General features: G+C 35.1%; 1 protein-coding gene across 1 annotated transcript; it reads right to left on the bottom strand.

Annotated features, from left to right (window-relative positions):
- Positions 1–3,686: 3,686 nt before the first annotated feature.
- Positions 3,687–6,292, bottom strand: SLITRK6 (SLIT and NTRK like family member 6). Its single transcript, XM_010223460.2, has one exon. It carries the CDS (start codon positions 6,290–6,292, stop codon positions 3,773–3,775), a length of 2,520 nt encoding a protein of 839 aa, XP_010221762.2. The 3' UTR covers positions 3,687–3,772.
- Positions 6,293–16,577: the final 10,285 nt, after the last annotated feature.

Here is a 16,577-nt window from a genome sequence, read left to right as displayed (position 1 = left end):
AGAAAAATAAAAATAAATTCATTTGACTTTTATGGAAATAAAAAGGCAAGGATGGGTTAAAATAAGTAAGTGCAATATATTGTTTTAATAATGGTTTATTTAGGGAACAGGTCTATTTAATAAATTTTGTTCACTAAAATGTGAAGGGAAAAAAATTATAGCATTGGCTGCCTTGAGGTACCCTAACATAACAATTCCATAGCTGCCAAGTACACCAGTGTGCCTGGTGAAGCACTGTTCTTGCACTCAATTAAATTATCATACTGACAGGAGAAAAATGAATCCACTTTGTTTCAGACTGTCAAATATGGTTCACCTTCCAGCCTCCATTATCCTAGCTAAGTGAAAGAAGAAACCACTTAACTGTTCCTGTCAAGGGTGAAGGGAGGCCGTATCCCTAATAAATAATTTTCTTAAGACCCCTCCTAATTGGCAAACATGAATAGCAATTTTAAGGACACATTTGTAATTGTTATAACAGAAATGTTCCAAGGAAATTGCAGTCATTTCATCCTTCTTTCCTCCTATGTGATACCATCCATATATTATCTGTTTATCTTAAACAGCAGTTATTGATGCACCTTCAATGGAAGAATAAACATATACAGCCAAGTTCTTACACTTTTTTTGTTGTAACAATATAAAGTTTCTTTTCAAATGGAAAATCACTGCTTGAGATGAGGAGAGGCTATAGGCAGATCCCTCACTCCCCATCAAACAGACATTCACTAAACAAGAGCCTGGTAGGGACTGATGATAGAAAGTGGATGACGTGTCACACTAGTGATTCCCGGATGCTGCAAAACCACTTGTGGTGTTAAAGCCTACCATCAAATAGAGTTACCCTAATATAATGAATGCTGTGAATCTCTGTGCTGAGGGAAAGCTAAAAGCTAAAGCTCTCTTTACTTATGCTGAGTGATGCTCTGATACAGCTGTATAACTGAATTGCTTTGACGTGAATTTAGCTCACTCTTTTTTTCTGATGCTTTGAGACTGCGATGAAGAAGAATGTTTTGCAGCACAGTTGTCTTCAACGTTCTGCCAAGTAACTGTTAGCAGCTAAGCAAAGTGACATCTGTGCATGTGGCAATTGTCTTCAGTCTGAAACCATTTCTCTTAAACCTAAGCCTGCGGGCCTGAATCATCATTTCTCTGGATCTTGGCAATAGCAGGATATTTTTTTTACACCCATGTCTTCCTAATGTAGATGGCTACTCGAATGAAAGACACTGAAATATTAAATCCTGTCATTTTGTACCATATTTTCTTTTTCTTTACGCTGATTTGAGATCTCTGAAAAGACTAAAGAGAACAATACTCTGAAGTCCAATTCAAAATTCAAAGCTTTTTGTAATGTAATTTATACTGACTGCATTTTTTTTTCATTGGACCTTAATATTTTAAAAAATAAAGTCACTTGGATATTTTATGGGTGGGATTTAGTTGTTAAATATAGGCATCTGGTGTCATTTAAATGTTCTAAAGTATCCTACCTGTGCTCCAGTTGTACCACTGGGTTTCCATAATCTATGATATGTCATGCCTATTTGGATGTCTTGAATATGCAAGAACTTCTAAAAGAGCACTAGACACCTAAGCTGATAAAGCAGAATTTTCCCCTTTGCCTTACTATTATCTGCACTGGTAATTTTTTGTATTATCTTTAATTGTCAAGAACAAAGATAGCAAGGAAACAAACACATGGTAATAGCTTTACTGTCACTAATCCTCTTATTTACAAAGGTTATCTAAACTAAATTATTCTCAGTCTTAGAAAGAGGAAAGAGTTCTCATTCTCCAATTACTGAAATTTGATTCTTAGAAGTCAATAAGTTTGACTGTTATAACAAAATGGTAGCATCTACAAAACATTAATAAGGAAGTTGATTTGTTAACAGTGACAACATGTGGTCAGATCCTCAGATTATACAAGTTAGGATAGCACCATCAAAGTCAGTTTCTCTACGCAAATTTAAAATAACCGAGAATCTGACTTTCACTTGTAGCATAAGAAAAAAATTCTGTCAGAAACTTACATACAAAGAATACGGAGAATATTTGTATATACAGAAAGGTAAGACAGCAGCAGGTATACTGGACTAAAGAATATATCTTTTAACTTTGATTTATCAAGACTTCAGTGCTAAATTTAGGACACATACATAGACATGTAGTAATTAAGCTGATCTTTAGCTCTACAAATTGAAATCAGGAAAAAAAATTCTTCATGCAGAGAGTTTACAAAAGATTTGCTTAGAGGAAGATAAATGCAGGTCAGAGTTTGTGTTTTGGCACTGTGTCAGTCATGCACAGAAACTGAATGGCCTTACTGCACACTGAACAAGATGCTTCTGTCCACAGGACAAGAGTGAAGACCCTGGTGTTTAATTCCCAAACAGTTCTAAACTTGTGCATGCAGGAGTTGCTGCCTTCTTTTTAAAAAAAGTGACATCTAAGATAAAGACTTTTAAAAAAATCTTTATTTCATTTTCACTGATAAAGAGCAGTTCCTCGATTTTCTTGAAAGGCAGCCAAGAATAAGCTTTTTTCTTGAAAATTGAAAAAAGAAAAATAGAAAATTATACAGAATAAATACTTAATGTAAATCTAGCTATATTTTATTGCAAAAAATAAACCTGCAGTGTTCTACCTTTTCACCTATTTTTCCCGCAACACTTTATTTTCTTCTAATTTCTGTAAAATATATAGTATTTTTGTACAAATAAAAACTAGATACCATTACTGTTCTTTACATGTGTATTTTGTTGTGGTTATTCTATTTGTGGGTTGGTTTTTGGTCACGTAGAAAAGGATCTGCTTTTGCATCTGGAAGTTTCTAACCACAGCAAACTCATTTCTTCCAAGAATATTTAAAGCCAGCACAAAAGTTATTCATATATATAGATAGATAGATAAAAATCAAACTTATTAAACACAGTAACATATTTACAGCTGATTCTCAGTAGCTTTTCAAATTGCCCAGGATTATGAATTGAAACACCAGTGATGCACAATATTTTATAGCAGCAGCATAAGAAAAGATTGTCCAAACTTAGGTAAAGCTATCAGAAAAAAAATAGCAAAAGGCTTGCTTTTTCATTGCTGTTGGGTAAACATAGTTATATATTTTTTCCTTCCACATAATGATACTGAATGCACGTGATGATGTTCCACGTAAGATACTTAAATATTTGCAGGCTCTGGGTGCATATGCCACTATCTTTTCCTTTTATTTTTAATTGGCCTTTAATATGACAGAGTTTCAATTCCTTTCATATTTATTATCATGATATGTTAGGTGTGGTTGTGGACAATGTTCTTTATGTAGTGCAAGTACTAATATCTAACCAATACAGTCTAATCTTATAACTACAAGTACAGATTTGTTTTGTTTTTAAAATAATCCAATTAAACCGAGGGAAAAAGAAATAGTTATCAAATATTTTTCTACTAACCAGAAATAGAACAGAGAGCGCCACACACACGTTTAAAAAATCTAGAAGAATATTGCAAAATTGCAGTAAGCAATCTTCCTCCCACAGTTCAATTACACAAAGTTCATGTTTAATTTGGGGTGAGATGTTGCCTGCAAACTTCCCCATGGCTTCCCACAGTGATCCCTGAGTTTTTTTTTTTTTTTTTTCATTAGGATTACTGCTGTGCTTAAGTTCTGAGAGTTGATGTGTTATTATAAGGCACTTTTATTTACAATGGTTCCAACTTAGAATAGAAATACAGGAATTCAACCCCAGCCCACTGTATGTTTGTTTCATGTTTGCTGCTCCAAGACTTCCAGGTAGTCAGGCTCAGCATGTAAGTTAGCTTTAAGTTCAAAATACTCATTTTTAGTCTGTTCTAGGAAAACCTTTCTTGGCCTGGAGTACATTAGCGTCTCCATTAACTTCACCTCCTCATGTGTTCCAGGATAATGAACCTCCATGTCGGGTTGGAGCTGGACAATATTTTTCCTTAGGTACTCTGTGATACCTAGTTGTTGCAATTCTCTTTCTTTTTCAAGAATGTTTCTGTAGAGGGAGCTGGCATCCTGAAATGACAGAAATTCAGCCGATTGATCAGTAGCCTTATATTTGACATTTGCACCTGTAAGAGGCGAACTGTTCTCTCTTTCCAAGAGGCTTCTGCGGAGATGTCTGGAATCATTGTCTTCTTTGTCATTTCCTTCATCCTGTTGCTCAGTGTGTTTGGGGCTGAAGGATGGGCTTCGATAGACCTGAACCATGGGAGTAACCATACGCTGTTCATAGAGAGTTGCAGCTGGGCGCTCAGTTGTGTGATGTGTTGTCTTATGCCCATACATGCTGTACTGAAGATGAACTGGGCTGCTATCTCTCATTTGTTCATCTGCTTGTTCCTTTTTGCATCTTCGCCGACGATGCAAAACAAGAACCACTATTCCTGCTGCACAAAATACAATAGTTATAAACACAATTAGGAGTCCTAGTATTAGAACAGAAAGAGGGACAGCATCCGTAAGGGAACGCAGGATGGAGTCTGCAGCAGTGGTTGTAGTAGAAGAAGTTGTCACAACCATAAAGCTAGCGTGAGTTGGTAGTGTAGGGCTGTTTATTAAGCCTGGACACAAGACATCACTGTTCAAGGATTTCAGTTCTTTTTTTGCTAGGTGTCCTGGAGATTTACAAAAAATGGCACCCATCATTGTATTTTTATTCAGCTTTTGTATCCATTTTTGCAGACCAACTGAATCACAAGTACATTCCCAGGGGTTGTCTTCAAGTTCAATTTGTACCAGCATATCCAGTTCATCCAAGACATTACTCACAGGTAAATGGGCAAATTGGTTTGTTTTCAAATTTAATCTGGCAAGTGGAATACCTGAAAAGATATGGGGTGGTAAAGTCTGTAAGAGATTGTTGTTTAAGTAGAGAACCTTAAGTTTTGGCATGGCATTAAATGTGCCTGGCAAAACTTCTTTGATGGCATTATATTCAAGGTACAAGTATTCAAGGCGCTGAAGACCAAGAAAGAGATTCTGACTTAGCTTGGTAAGATGATTCCCATTGAGATACAATTTCTGCAGTCTAGTCAGGTTCATAAAGGATCCTTCTTCGAGGATTTCGATGCGATTGTTCCCCAGGTGAAGCATTTCCAGGCTGGCATAGTCTGTAAGATCTGACTTCAGTAATGTCTGAATAATATTTCCAGCTAGAATAAGCTTTTTAGGATTTGGAGGCGGAGGTCCTAAATCAGACAAGCTTTCGATATTTCTCTCTTGGCAGTGCATGAGAACTCCTGAGAGCGTATGGCTGGTGCAATGACAGGGGATGGGACAATAGATTCCTGGAAACTGAGTAGTGGGCTTTGAAGCATGAAGCACAAAACTTGGCTCTTTAGTAGGAGCTTTAAGGATAGGAATTACCTTAGTTGATAGAAGACTATCACTAATAGAAGTGGTTACAACCAAGGGCAGTGATCCTGAAGGATCTTCAAGTTCATTGACAGGATGAGTGGGACAAAGCGATTCCTTTTTCAACCGACTTAAGATGCTGCCTTTGATAACTGGAGGGCTATTGCATACAACATCGCCTATTATTGACTGGGGAGGCATGTTTTCTAGCCATATCTTCAGCTGCAGCAAATCACAGTTACAAGCCCATTTATTGTCTTCCAACTGAAGATCTAATATTCTACCGATGTGTTCTAGAAAGCCAACATATGGCAGTGTCTGTAGCTGGTTTCCACGAAGATCTAAATGGGTCAATGGCACAAACCGAAATATGTTAGGAGGAAGATACTCAATAGCATTATCATTCAAAATGAGCACTTTGAGCCTGTTGAGCTTGCTAAAGGCACTTGCTTCAATCACTGTGATGAAATTGTTGTCTGCTTGAAGAAACTCCAGATTTTCCAACCCATTAAATGTATCTTCTTTAAGTATTTCTAAAGAATTGTGATTGATATGAAGTTGCTTAAGAAGGCTGAGACCGTTAAAAGCTCCAGGCTCAATATCTGCAATATTATTAAATCCAAGATGGAGAGAGATGGCATTGACAAGTCCAGTAAAATCATTAACATGTAACATAGTTAAGCCATTGTTTAACAGATTAAGATGGAAAGGCCGTGATGGTGGGACATTTATTTCTGATATCATCTTGATGCCTCTTTCTTCACAGTTTATAACCATGGTATCATCCTTTACTTCACAGGAACACAAACTCTGACAAGATCCTCTGGTTGAAGAAAAAGTCTGTGACTGTAAAGGGTCAGATGCAGCCAGAACTAAACATAACACAAAAATCCAGAGCTTCATCTTGCCAGCAGATTCTGAAAGAAAAAAAGAAGAAAAAAAGAAAAAGAAAAAAAAAAAAGAAAGAAAAAATTCTGCTTTATGCTGCTATGGAAAAGTAGGAATTATTTAGCAATATATTATCATTGTACAAACAAATTTGTATGGTATACAAATACCATATATATTATGCATTTGTGTGTAAAATATATCAATAGATGGAAGTTATAAATTGCTGTCTGAAGCCACTTAAGGAAAACATAATATTTTAGAATATTATTTTTTATCACCACATAGCACTGCAAATTTGAGGAGTTCCTAGGCTCAGTGTAACTTTGTCCAGCTACTAAGAAGTAAGATTGGTTTGGTTTAACAAGTTCCTTCAGGCAGCAGAGAGGGAATTTTTCCTTTGGTTCTGCAGCATGAGTGTAAATCAGAAGGTATCGTCTCTGCTGTCCTTATATCTCCAAGCTTAAAAAGAAGTAGAGACTTTAGTGTTTTCCATTTATTTAAATTTTAATGTATATGATTTATTTATATATATTTGCGTATATTTAGTGAAAGTGAAAATATTACCTGCTTCTTTGTAGTGGAGTAACAATAAGCACGTAAAATTATTTTTAAAATAATAATAGAAAATCTTAATTCCAAGGTGTAGAAAGATATCATTGGCAGGGCCAGCAAAATCATTCATGCATTAACATAGTCAAGCTGTAACATATTTTCTGTGTACACTGTAACTGTGTACACAGCTAGCTAAGAGGAAAGAGAGAACTGGCAATAAAATGACCTATCAGAAGAAGCAGGTAAGCAGGTGACAAACAGGTTTTTGGACAGGAATCTTTAGACTCCTTCCAATTATTATCATCATTAATTATAGAAACATTCCAAATGTACATAGAATTAATATTGCCTGGCTAGTCAAAATCTGTCACCAGTATCCTCAGTATGTTGTGTAATGAATTAACAGCTTTCAAGCCATTTGGTCTCAAACTCGAATTGCCTGAGACAGACATCCTATTTGTACAACTATGAAGTAACAAGCTCAGTGAACATATCTAATTCAGATATGTATTGTCATTGGTTTCAGAGTAGATATGCTACACTGTCTATTTGAAGATTCTATATTATTTTTCTATCAAGGCTGTCTAATTAGCAAGAACAAAGGTATTCTGTGATAGATGAAGAGAAATCTCTGTTTATAACCTTTTAATAAAATAAATATTTCCACATTTGCTAAAAGAAATAACAATTCTTACAATGAAACAGATAAATTAAAATACAAGAACTTTTAGGGTACAGTGTTTACTCTAGGATGGAACAAACCAGGCTTCTGAAGCAATCTAACTAATAAAGGTCACTTGATCTTTTCAAAGCAAGCTATTGAAACATGGAAAACAGGATGTCATCACACTACTAAGCTGCCAAAATGTTAATTTCTGAGGGATGAGAACACTTCATAAGAAGAATCTACTCAATTAAATGTAGGAATATTCTTACAGCATAATTATATATTCTGGCCTCACATCAATACGTATTTTATTTATCAGGCTATTATTTATCAGGCTGTTATTTTTACTAGCAACTCTACTTCTGAAGGCTTCCACCACAAAGGGTTGCAAGGATATGTACATTTAAGCTCTTAAATGATCTGGTGTGAATGTTTTACACACACACACACACACACACACACACACACACAATCCAGCAAACGTACATAATAAATTACACCTTTCACCATTCCTGATAACTGGAAGTAGATGCATCAATTTAGAGCCAGCAAGTGCTATTATAGTGTGAATTTTCTTGTTTACTACCGTAGTTCTTGAACACTGGCTGCCTATACTTAAGGAATATAATCTCTTAAATTTAAATTCCCAAGGTGTTGTATAAGACACAATGTGTCAAGACATTATTTTTAAATATCCAAAACAAAGCTAGAATCATCGGATGTTAGATATTTGTTCATGGTTTATATACAGCAATATCTTTTCCAGTGACCTAAGGTGAAAAATGCAGACTCTTAACACAGATGCCAACTTCAAACCCACCGTATGGCTAATTAGAATTCATTTTATTACTCTTTTTCTCCGTTAAAATTCCATCTCAGATCTGCATCAAATTCAAACTGCACTTTAAAAAGGTCCTTAGCAAAATTTAAAGAAAAAAAATTAATCTGAAAAGCATGTTGCTTTCTAGTACATATTGAAAAATCCGTTTATAAAAATGAAAGCCCTCCTCCCAGAGATGAAAGTAAAAACATTTGCAACCAATTGGAAAACATTCCCATTTTAATCATCATCATACTGCTGTGGGCAACCCTGTTAAGACTCTCTCTCTCTTCCTCTCCCTCTCACACACACACACACGCACGCACGCACATATGCACAAACATGTGCACAGATACACACCTAAATAAAGATGCTTGAAACTTCTACACAGACTACGCAGACCTAATAAGTAGCATTCCTTTTTTCCACACATACCCCATTTTTTGGTTTATGCACTGAGGAATAAAGGTCTCAGTGGGCTACAGTTGTGAAATGAAAACTACTTTCAAGTAACAGATGCCCAACATTCAACGGAAAGAATTCATAAATTTTAATAAAAATAAAAGACTTGACAGGGCTAACCTTATTTCTCTTTTATGTGGTGAGTTTTTTTTTTACAGAAAATCCTACATGGTGACTTACTTAAGTGTGTTGTTTTTATCTACCTTCATATAAGTCATTACTAACTGCTTACATTAACTGCAATTACTTACATTAACTGAGCTTTTTTTGTAGCATAAATTCTAAAAGGCTAAAAAAGTCACAGTTCTTTCCACTGCATGAATTTGAACACTTTCAGAAGCAGTCACATTATGCAAAGGCATTGCATGCTTGAGAAGTGAAAATCAATAAATGTTTTCCAAATATTGGAATAGCTTTTTATTGTGCATCATTTTTTTCATTCAACTACTTAAAAAAAGAAAAAGAAAAAAAAAAAGGAAAATCAAATATATATATAAAAAAAAATAATGTAAAGAAAGCCCCAGCTAGGAAATGGACATTTCTAAAAGCTTTCAAGATTGCCTGTTAAATCCTGGAGGGACTCACAGTCACTATTCTTACACTTCAGAAAATAAAAACAAACGCCCACTCTTCCCCCCCACCCCCTGTCACCTCCACAGTCTCAAATCATCATTTCCTTAATACACTATGCAACTATACTGTTGCCAGATTGAATAAATGAACCTGGCAGACTATTTGAAACATAGTATAAACTGCCATCATTTAACAGAAAAGTTATACAAAGTCATGCAGACAAAAAAAATAAACCAGTAACGAGAAATTAATTTCTAGTTCTCTGAGCTAATTAAATAACTGGAATCTTTCTTACCTGTACAGCAGTAACACTCCCTGAAGGGATCAGCAATGCACAGTTAGAGCAGCTGTTTGAATGCAATTTAATTTTCCGCTATGAACACACACTTTCTTCTGAGTTTCTCTTTGCTGCAAGCTCTGGTAAAACTATAATTCCATAAAGTTAAAATCCTTGTTCAGGAGACAAAGTACAGAGCATTCAATTGATAAAAAATCTTCCAGGCAGAGTGCACATTAGACCATCCTGCAAGGCAGTTGTCCTTCTTCCTCAATTAAAATTCACAGCATACTTCACAGCTATGCTGACTTTTCTGTATATAGTTAACTGTTTGCAAGCAATTTGGATGCAGTAAACAAAAAAGATGGTCAGCAGAGCTTGACTCGTTCACTCTTGGTTTGTTAGATTTTAAAATCCAAGCTGCTTCTATGTTCCCTCTGCTCTTTCTAGTCTTTCTTGTTAGCTCAGTTTGTTATTAGTCAGATTGCCAGGGGCTGGGAGGTAGGCGTAAATAAAGAGACTTCTTGGCTTTTGACTCAGCCTTTAAGCCCTTCCCCATCTGAGAGCTTTAATCTGCCAGTGTCATTTAATACAAGATACAGCTCCACCTTGAGACAGACCAGCTCCTCCTCCTGCTGCAATTTGTCTCACCTCCTTTTCCCCTTATCTAACTGAGCCTCTGAAAGTAAAATTCAGTTAGATATCCTGTAGATTGCTTAAAATCTATAAAGGGTAGATTGCTTAAAATCTATTAAGGGCTAATTTTACAACACAGTAAATATCTGCTGCAGCTTTTGCAGTTTGTTCTGTTAGACAGATATTGTATTTAGTTTATATCCGCAAATGCTTGCTTCAAAACCTGAAAACATTTGAGCCCAAAAACACTCTATACAGTAAGAAAAACTTTGTCCTCCAGAAAATATATCTATCACAACGAAATACAGGATCATTCAAATGTATAAATGAGGAAGTACAGCTGTCAGCCCAGTCCACCCAATGTGCCTGGGATAGGGAAAACTGGGTACTGTCGTTTTATACATTTTAGTTCTGAAATAAATTAAATCCCAGACTCTCTGTGTTTGTGCTCACACAGTGCCTGCAGTCAGTATTTTTCAAAATTTCGCCTCTTGTTCTTTAGGAAGAGAATTTTTGTCTGTTTTACAGATATTAGCATAGTGTGTTGGTAGCTATCCATGTGAGATTATATTTTATTCTCATGAAATGTTGCTTTGATAAAAAGGGGACTGTGGTACAGGGGGAGAATGGTTCTCAAAGGCATGTGTTATACTTAAAGTGTTATTTATTTTCCAGTCATAGAGAAACAATTTGTAAATATTTTAGGGCTCGCAGCATTTTTTTTTTTTTTTTTTTTTGTCATCCAAGGCATGTTTTCTTACTCTCTCCTGCACTACTGAGGCTGCTTTTATGTGCTGCAAATACTACTTCCTTGTTCATCCCACTGCCAAAAAATAAGAGCAAACCCTTTTGGTGAGCGACAGTAGACTTGGTGCTGAGAGATACAGCATGCCATTTCTGCTCTGCTCTCCTTATTATGTCTTTGATTAAAGATTGTTTATTGTAGTCTCAGTATCAGTTCAGTCTCATAACTTGTTTTGTGCTAACAGTTCTCCGAGCGGCCTCATTGATCATAAGTACGGTGACGTGTTGTTGCATGTGATGAAGGCTACCGACATTTGTATACATACCTGTATACATGCATACTTAAATACATATATAAATACACACTAGCGTATGCATACATACACATATGCATGCACATTTACATACATATACATGTTTGAATTACAATAAATACTTTTGTGCTTCATTTTATAAAGATTAAATATGCAGTTTAGCAAAGTAATAAAAAGGTAAATTACTTTGAAGCAAGTAATCCTAACTTTTTTTCTTGTCAGAATAACAATAATTTGACTTCCATTCATTTCACTACATCACTTACTTATTTGATTGTGCATTGCTACTTTTAATGAACTCCAATTCCTGATTGCAGAACTTTTACCATTGAGGCTCAAAGATTCTCAGCTACCTGTGACAGGTCAAATAAATCATTTTCTTTATTCACTCAGAAATTTTAAATTGCAAATCAATTTTCCTAATTTTTGCTGAACATTTTACATGTATTTACACTTATTTTGTGGTTAATTTGAATAAGATAGAGAAAAATCGGTATACCCAGATATTCATGTCCAAAATGAAAACAACTTTGCTCTTTGCTTTTCAGTTAACATCCACAAGAGTTAAAATTGATGGCAAAAATGTTTCCAGAAATGAACTATTTAAAATAACAGAGTATTTCTAGACATATATAATTGAAACATAGCTAGAATGGTTATAGATAATGTATGCCATTCCACAAACTGCAAATTTACCAGGTTTATAGCAGTATGCTTATTGACTGCTTTTCCGTAAAAAATGTTAAGCATCAAGTAGGTTATTATAAAGAATAATCAAAACCAGTATTGAAGAGGCCGTTTTCTTCAAGATCGTAGCTATGAGAGTGGTCTTTTGTTTTCATACAAAAGTCCATTGACATCTGTGCGCTTTGATGCAATTGCAGCTATCTGACTGGACAGGCAGTTTGGGGGATTCATGGATTTTGCCCCAACTTTAAGACAATTTTTAAATGAAATAATTAAATTTCTAATGGAAGAGAATGAATGCCTGCATTACAGAAGGAAAAAAAAATGCATATTATATTTTAAAACTTTGAATCATGGAGATGCTTCTCCTGGGAAGGGGGCACTTTAAACATTCCACTTATCAATTGCTCTGACAATTTTAAAGTTTTTAAAATCTGTATTAATAAAACTTGAAACTGTCAACCTTATTTATTTTCCAAAAGGCTTAAAACTTCCATGTCATTTCTCTTTACTTCTACACAAATACATCTTTATATCAGAAATGAGCTGGCCATACTCCTTAGCTGTGTGTGTATTACACAGAATTCTCGCCCAGATAGTGAATATTCTCTAATATCAATATTTATGTACATATTAACAGGGAATGTAGAAATAAACAGGGTAGGCCTTTCATTTATCCTTTTTTATTCTCTACATAATTATGATTCATTACATTTTGTGTTATATGGTAGGCTGTGTAGGCTTCTATAACTCTATATGTTGCAGAGGAAACAACTGAATCTGAATAACATAGGTTGTGTATTTTGCTATGTCCAGATAATGCCTGGAAATTTTGCTTTATAATCCCATGTGATCTCTTGTGTTGAAGGTCTTAGTAATGAATTCCTTCCATGCAGAAAAATTATGAAGAATGTTGGGAAGACTATATGGAAGGCTTTCTCACATCCTTTCATTCAAAATATGAGAGTACCATCTCTAAATTGATCTGGAGAGTGTTTGTCACCTAAGAGATATTAACTCCAAATGCTGAAATTAAGTTCAAAAGTTATAGATTAGACCTCAAAACATAACTTTACAGCAAGTCATGGTAACTTACCTGTTTATTTGTAAATTCAGTGTTTAAAAATAGCGGAAGGAAAAAGATAAATCTGTCACTGATAACAACTGCATTTTAACTAAGGATGCACATTTGCTATTTCACTGGTATCTCCCATCATTCATAACTCCTGTCACTTATCAATACGCACTTAAGGAGCAACTGATTCCACACTCAGTGTTTGAGTCAAATAATGTCTTCTCTCATGCCTGCAAGGAGCCATTCATCCGCTTTGACGATTTATCACATCTCTTTCTTGCAACACCAGCTCTTCAAACTCTCCACGCTCTTCTGGTCTGAGATCTTCGGATTCTATACTGAAAGTCTTTTACAATTAGGTAGTATCTGGCTATTCATACCTCTGGGAGAAAACTCTAGGATTGTCTGCATAATATATACGAAAATTCCGTTAAGAGAGCCAACCTCCAAGACTGTACCTACACTATCTAATGAAGTAAGTCAGAGAGCATAGCATATAAGTATATACACACACAATACAATAATAAATAAACAAAAGGACAGATAAAACTCTTAGAATATCTAGTGCCTGCTATAAAGCAGTGAAGTTTCTATATATGTAGAGTGTAGATCTCATCACAGAGCAAGTTAAGAAGGATTTTCTTGAACTAGAAGTTTCATCACAGCCAAGTAAACAGGAAAGGAATAAAGATTATCACAAAGAAAGAGAAGTGTTTTGTTTGTTTGTTCGTTGGTGTTTGTAAGTATCCATTTATTTAAATCAGCTGAGAACCTATTTGCCTACAGAACCATGGCCCTTCTGCATAGATCATAATGCAGTTTCTAAATGACCAAATAATTTTAGACTGATGTATGCATACATATATACATACAAATCCATATGTAATACCCTATATACATTGATAATCATCATCATGCAAAAATAACATTCCCTGAGGGAAAAAAGTAGTATTGAAGCTAGTATTAATTATGCTTCATTCTTCAGAATAAAAGGTTACATAGGCCTCTAAATGTACTACTAGAGTAAACTGGAACTATGTGGTTTTTTTATTCAGTTTTATCCAACTTGTTTTACCATCATGACTGCTTGCTAAATGATAGCTTCTTTGTCATTTAATAAAATGTGGCACAGTGGCTGTAAATAGTCTCTGTTTTGGAAACATATGACACCAAGATGATTGTCTTGGGAAAATATGGCATACTTCTTCAATAATCCTGTTTTGTTGTATTATTCAGCTTATATAAATGTGCAGATTTTTTTTTTAACTCATACTATATCCTTCTTTAGGATCTGTGTGACAAATCCCAACCATTCTCTTTGTTTTCATTCAGTTTACTTGCTCACAAAGAATCTCATTTCTGCATAATGTAGGAATAGTTTCAGGTAGTTTCAAAGTTAAAGTCTCCTAACTTATTCCGAGACAATCTGTTTTGTCCATAATTTATAGTGTTGAAGTAACGAATGTCGCTTGCTCTGAATTAACCTTTTGGAACACATTCCTTGCCTTCCCTGCCTTTCCTTGCCTTCCCTTGCAGTCTTTTCCTTCACCTAGCCTTGCTTTCCCTTTCCTTTGTTTCTTTGTTTCTTTGTTTCTTTGTTTCTTTGTCCCTTTGTCCCTTCTCCCTTCTCCTTCTCCTTCTCCTTCTCCTTCTCCTTCTCCTTCTCCTTCTCCTTTTTCTCTTTCATTTATTTAGTAATATTTCTATATCTTCCTAGTGGATTTGAGTGAGCTTGACAACATTTGAATGTCAGTCAAAAAAAATCTCTAAGGTGACTGGTCTGCTTTTTTGTTTATTCTGCTTGCCAATGACCTAAGAACCAAAAAACTTGAGTCATAGCTTGGCATCATACAGAATGTAATACAGCCCCAAAGCCTGTATATTAACTTACCTTTGCTCCCTTTTTTCACTAACATTTGCAAATCTAGAAACATGAGTGCTCATTGTTCTTAAAACACTTCAGTTTTAGAGTGTCTCCTGCCTATCATACAGCCAATTGAAACTTCTATTTAAAGCTAAGTGATGTAAGGCAGATTTTGTCCAACTAGGAGGAGGAATGCAGTCTTAATTAACAACATAATTTCTCTTGACTTATTTGGGTCTTGCCCTCTTTGGACCAGGAACTTTTTCTTTCCTAGTCACTCTGGACTTCCAGTCCATAATCTTTGAAGTACATTTGAATAAAATTTAAATTTTAAAAAAATCCTTATACAATTATATATACTATCTATGCTTTGCTTTTTCTTTTCATTCTCAATACAGTAGAATCAGCCAATTAGCTACCACACAGAGCCTTTAAGTAGCCAATCTCACAATGTAGTACAAATACTCTGTTTGAAGTAGGTTCAGATTTTCTGACTTTCATGTCTGGCAGTAGCTGAGTGCCTTGCTCTTGTTAGACCCTTGAAAAAACATCACTTCAAATGCTAATCATTGGATGATGCTAGCCCAGAGATACAGAAATTGTGCAAAGATGAAAAGTAGCTTTTCGAAATAAGTAGCAGAATATTTTTAGCTGCTGTACTGCATTTCTTTTAAAGGAAAGCTACTTTGTCTTCTGTTCCTAAGACAGAAGGTGGAGAAATACCTACACACATGCTGTATAAGTTTGCAGTGTTATTATGATGTTCCGTTCTGAATATATAAAACATATAAACAAAGAAAACTATATAAAACAACTTGTTTTCCCACTGGCCTTGATTAATGCACTGATATTTAAGATGAGTGTCCTATTAGACATACATTTCTACATGCTGACTATGCCTAAGCCTATTGATGATAATGCATGCCTGTGCATAACCTAATTGTACATTACTTGTTATTGCTGTTCCACAGAAATCCAAGTAATATAGATTATACTGGGCAAATTAGAAAAAACACCTGAAGAACAAAACCTTTAGAAGACAATCAAGTGTGAAATATCAGTAGATTATGCAAACATCCATAGCATTCAATTAGTTGCTCTTGCAGATGCTATGTACATGTTCAGTAAAATCCATAGGACCAAGTTTAATGCACTAATAAATTCATATTTAAGCTCTGCTTGAAAGATTATCTCTGCTTCTTTCTGATAATGTGTATCCTCTACAAAAGCATTGACTTATATTCTAAACTTTAAATATTTCATATAGGGGCTGAAGAAAGTGAATTCATAGCACAAAGAACATAGAAGATCTCCTAAGTTATAGGTAGTGTGGAGAAATGTATCACAACTTGACAGCTGGAAAAATGCTCCTCCCACTTTGAATCCCCCACACAGTATTGATCTCAGTCAAGTTTCTGATCCATAGTACATCAGTTAAGTCCAAGTTCATTAATCGATAGCACCTTTTTTATGCATGGACAAATCTGAGATTATTCATCTGATCTATTTTACAATACCAGTCTTCAGATAGGATGAATCACTATGGACATCCCTACTGCTTTCCTGTCATTCAGAGATATGTTGAGAGGTTAGCTTGTACCTGGCCGTTTTTAGATGTCTTCACTA

This window comes from Tinamus guttatus, unplaced genomic scaffold (assembly GCF_059628265.1).
Source record: "Tinamus guttatus ecotype Peru unplaced genomic scaffold, ASM5962826v1 Tinamus_guttatus_pri_ptg000668l, whole genome shotgun sequence".
Lineage (NCBI taxonomy): Eukaryota > Metazoa > Chordata > Aves > Tinamiformes > Tinamidae > Tinamus > Tinamus guttatus.
This window is presented reverse-complemented; position numbering and strand designations above follow the sequence as displayed.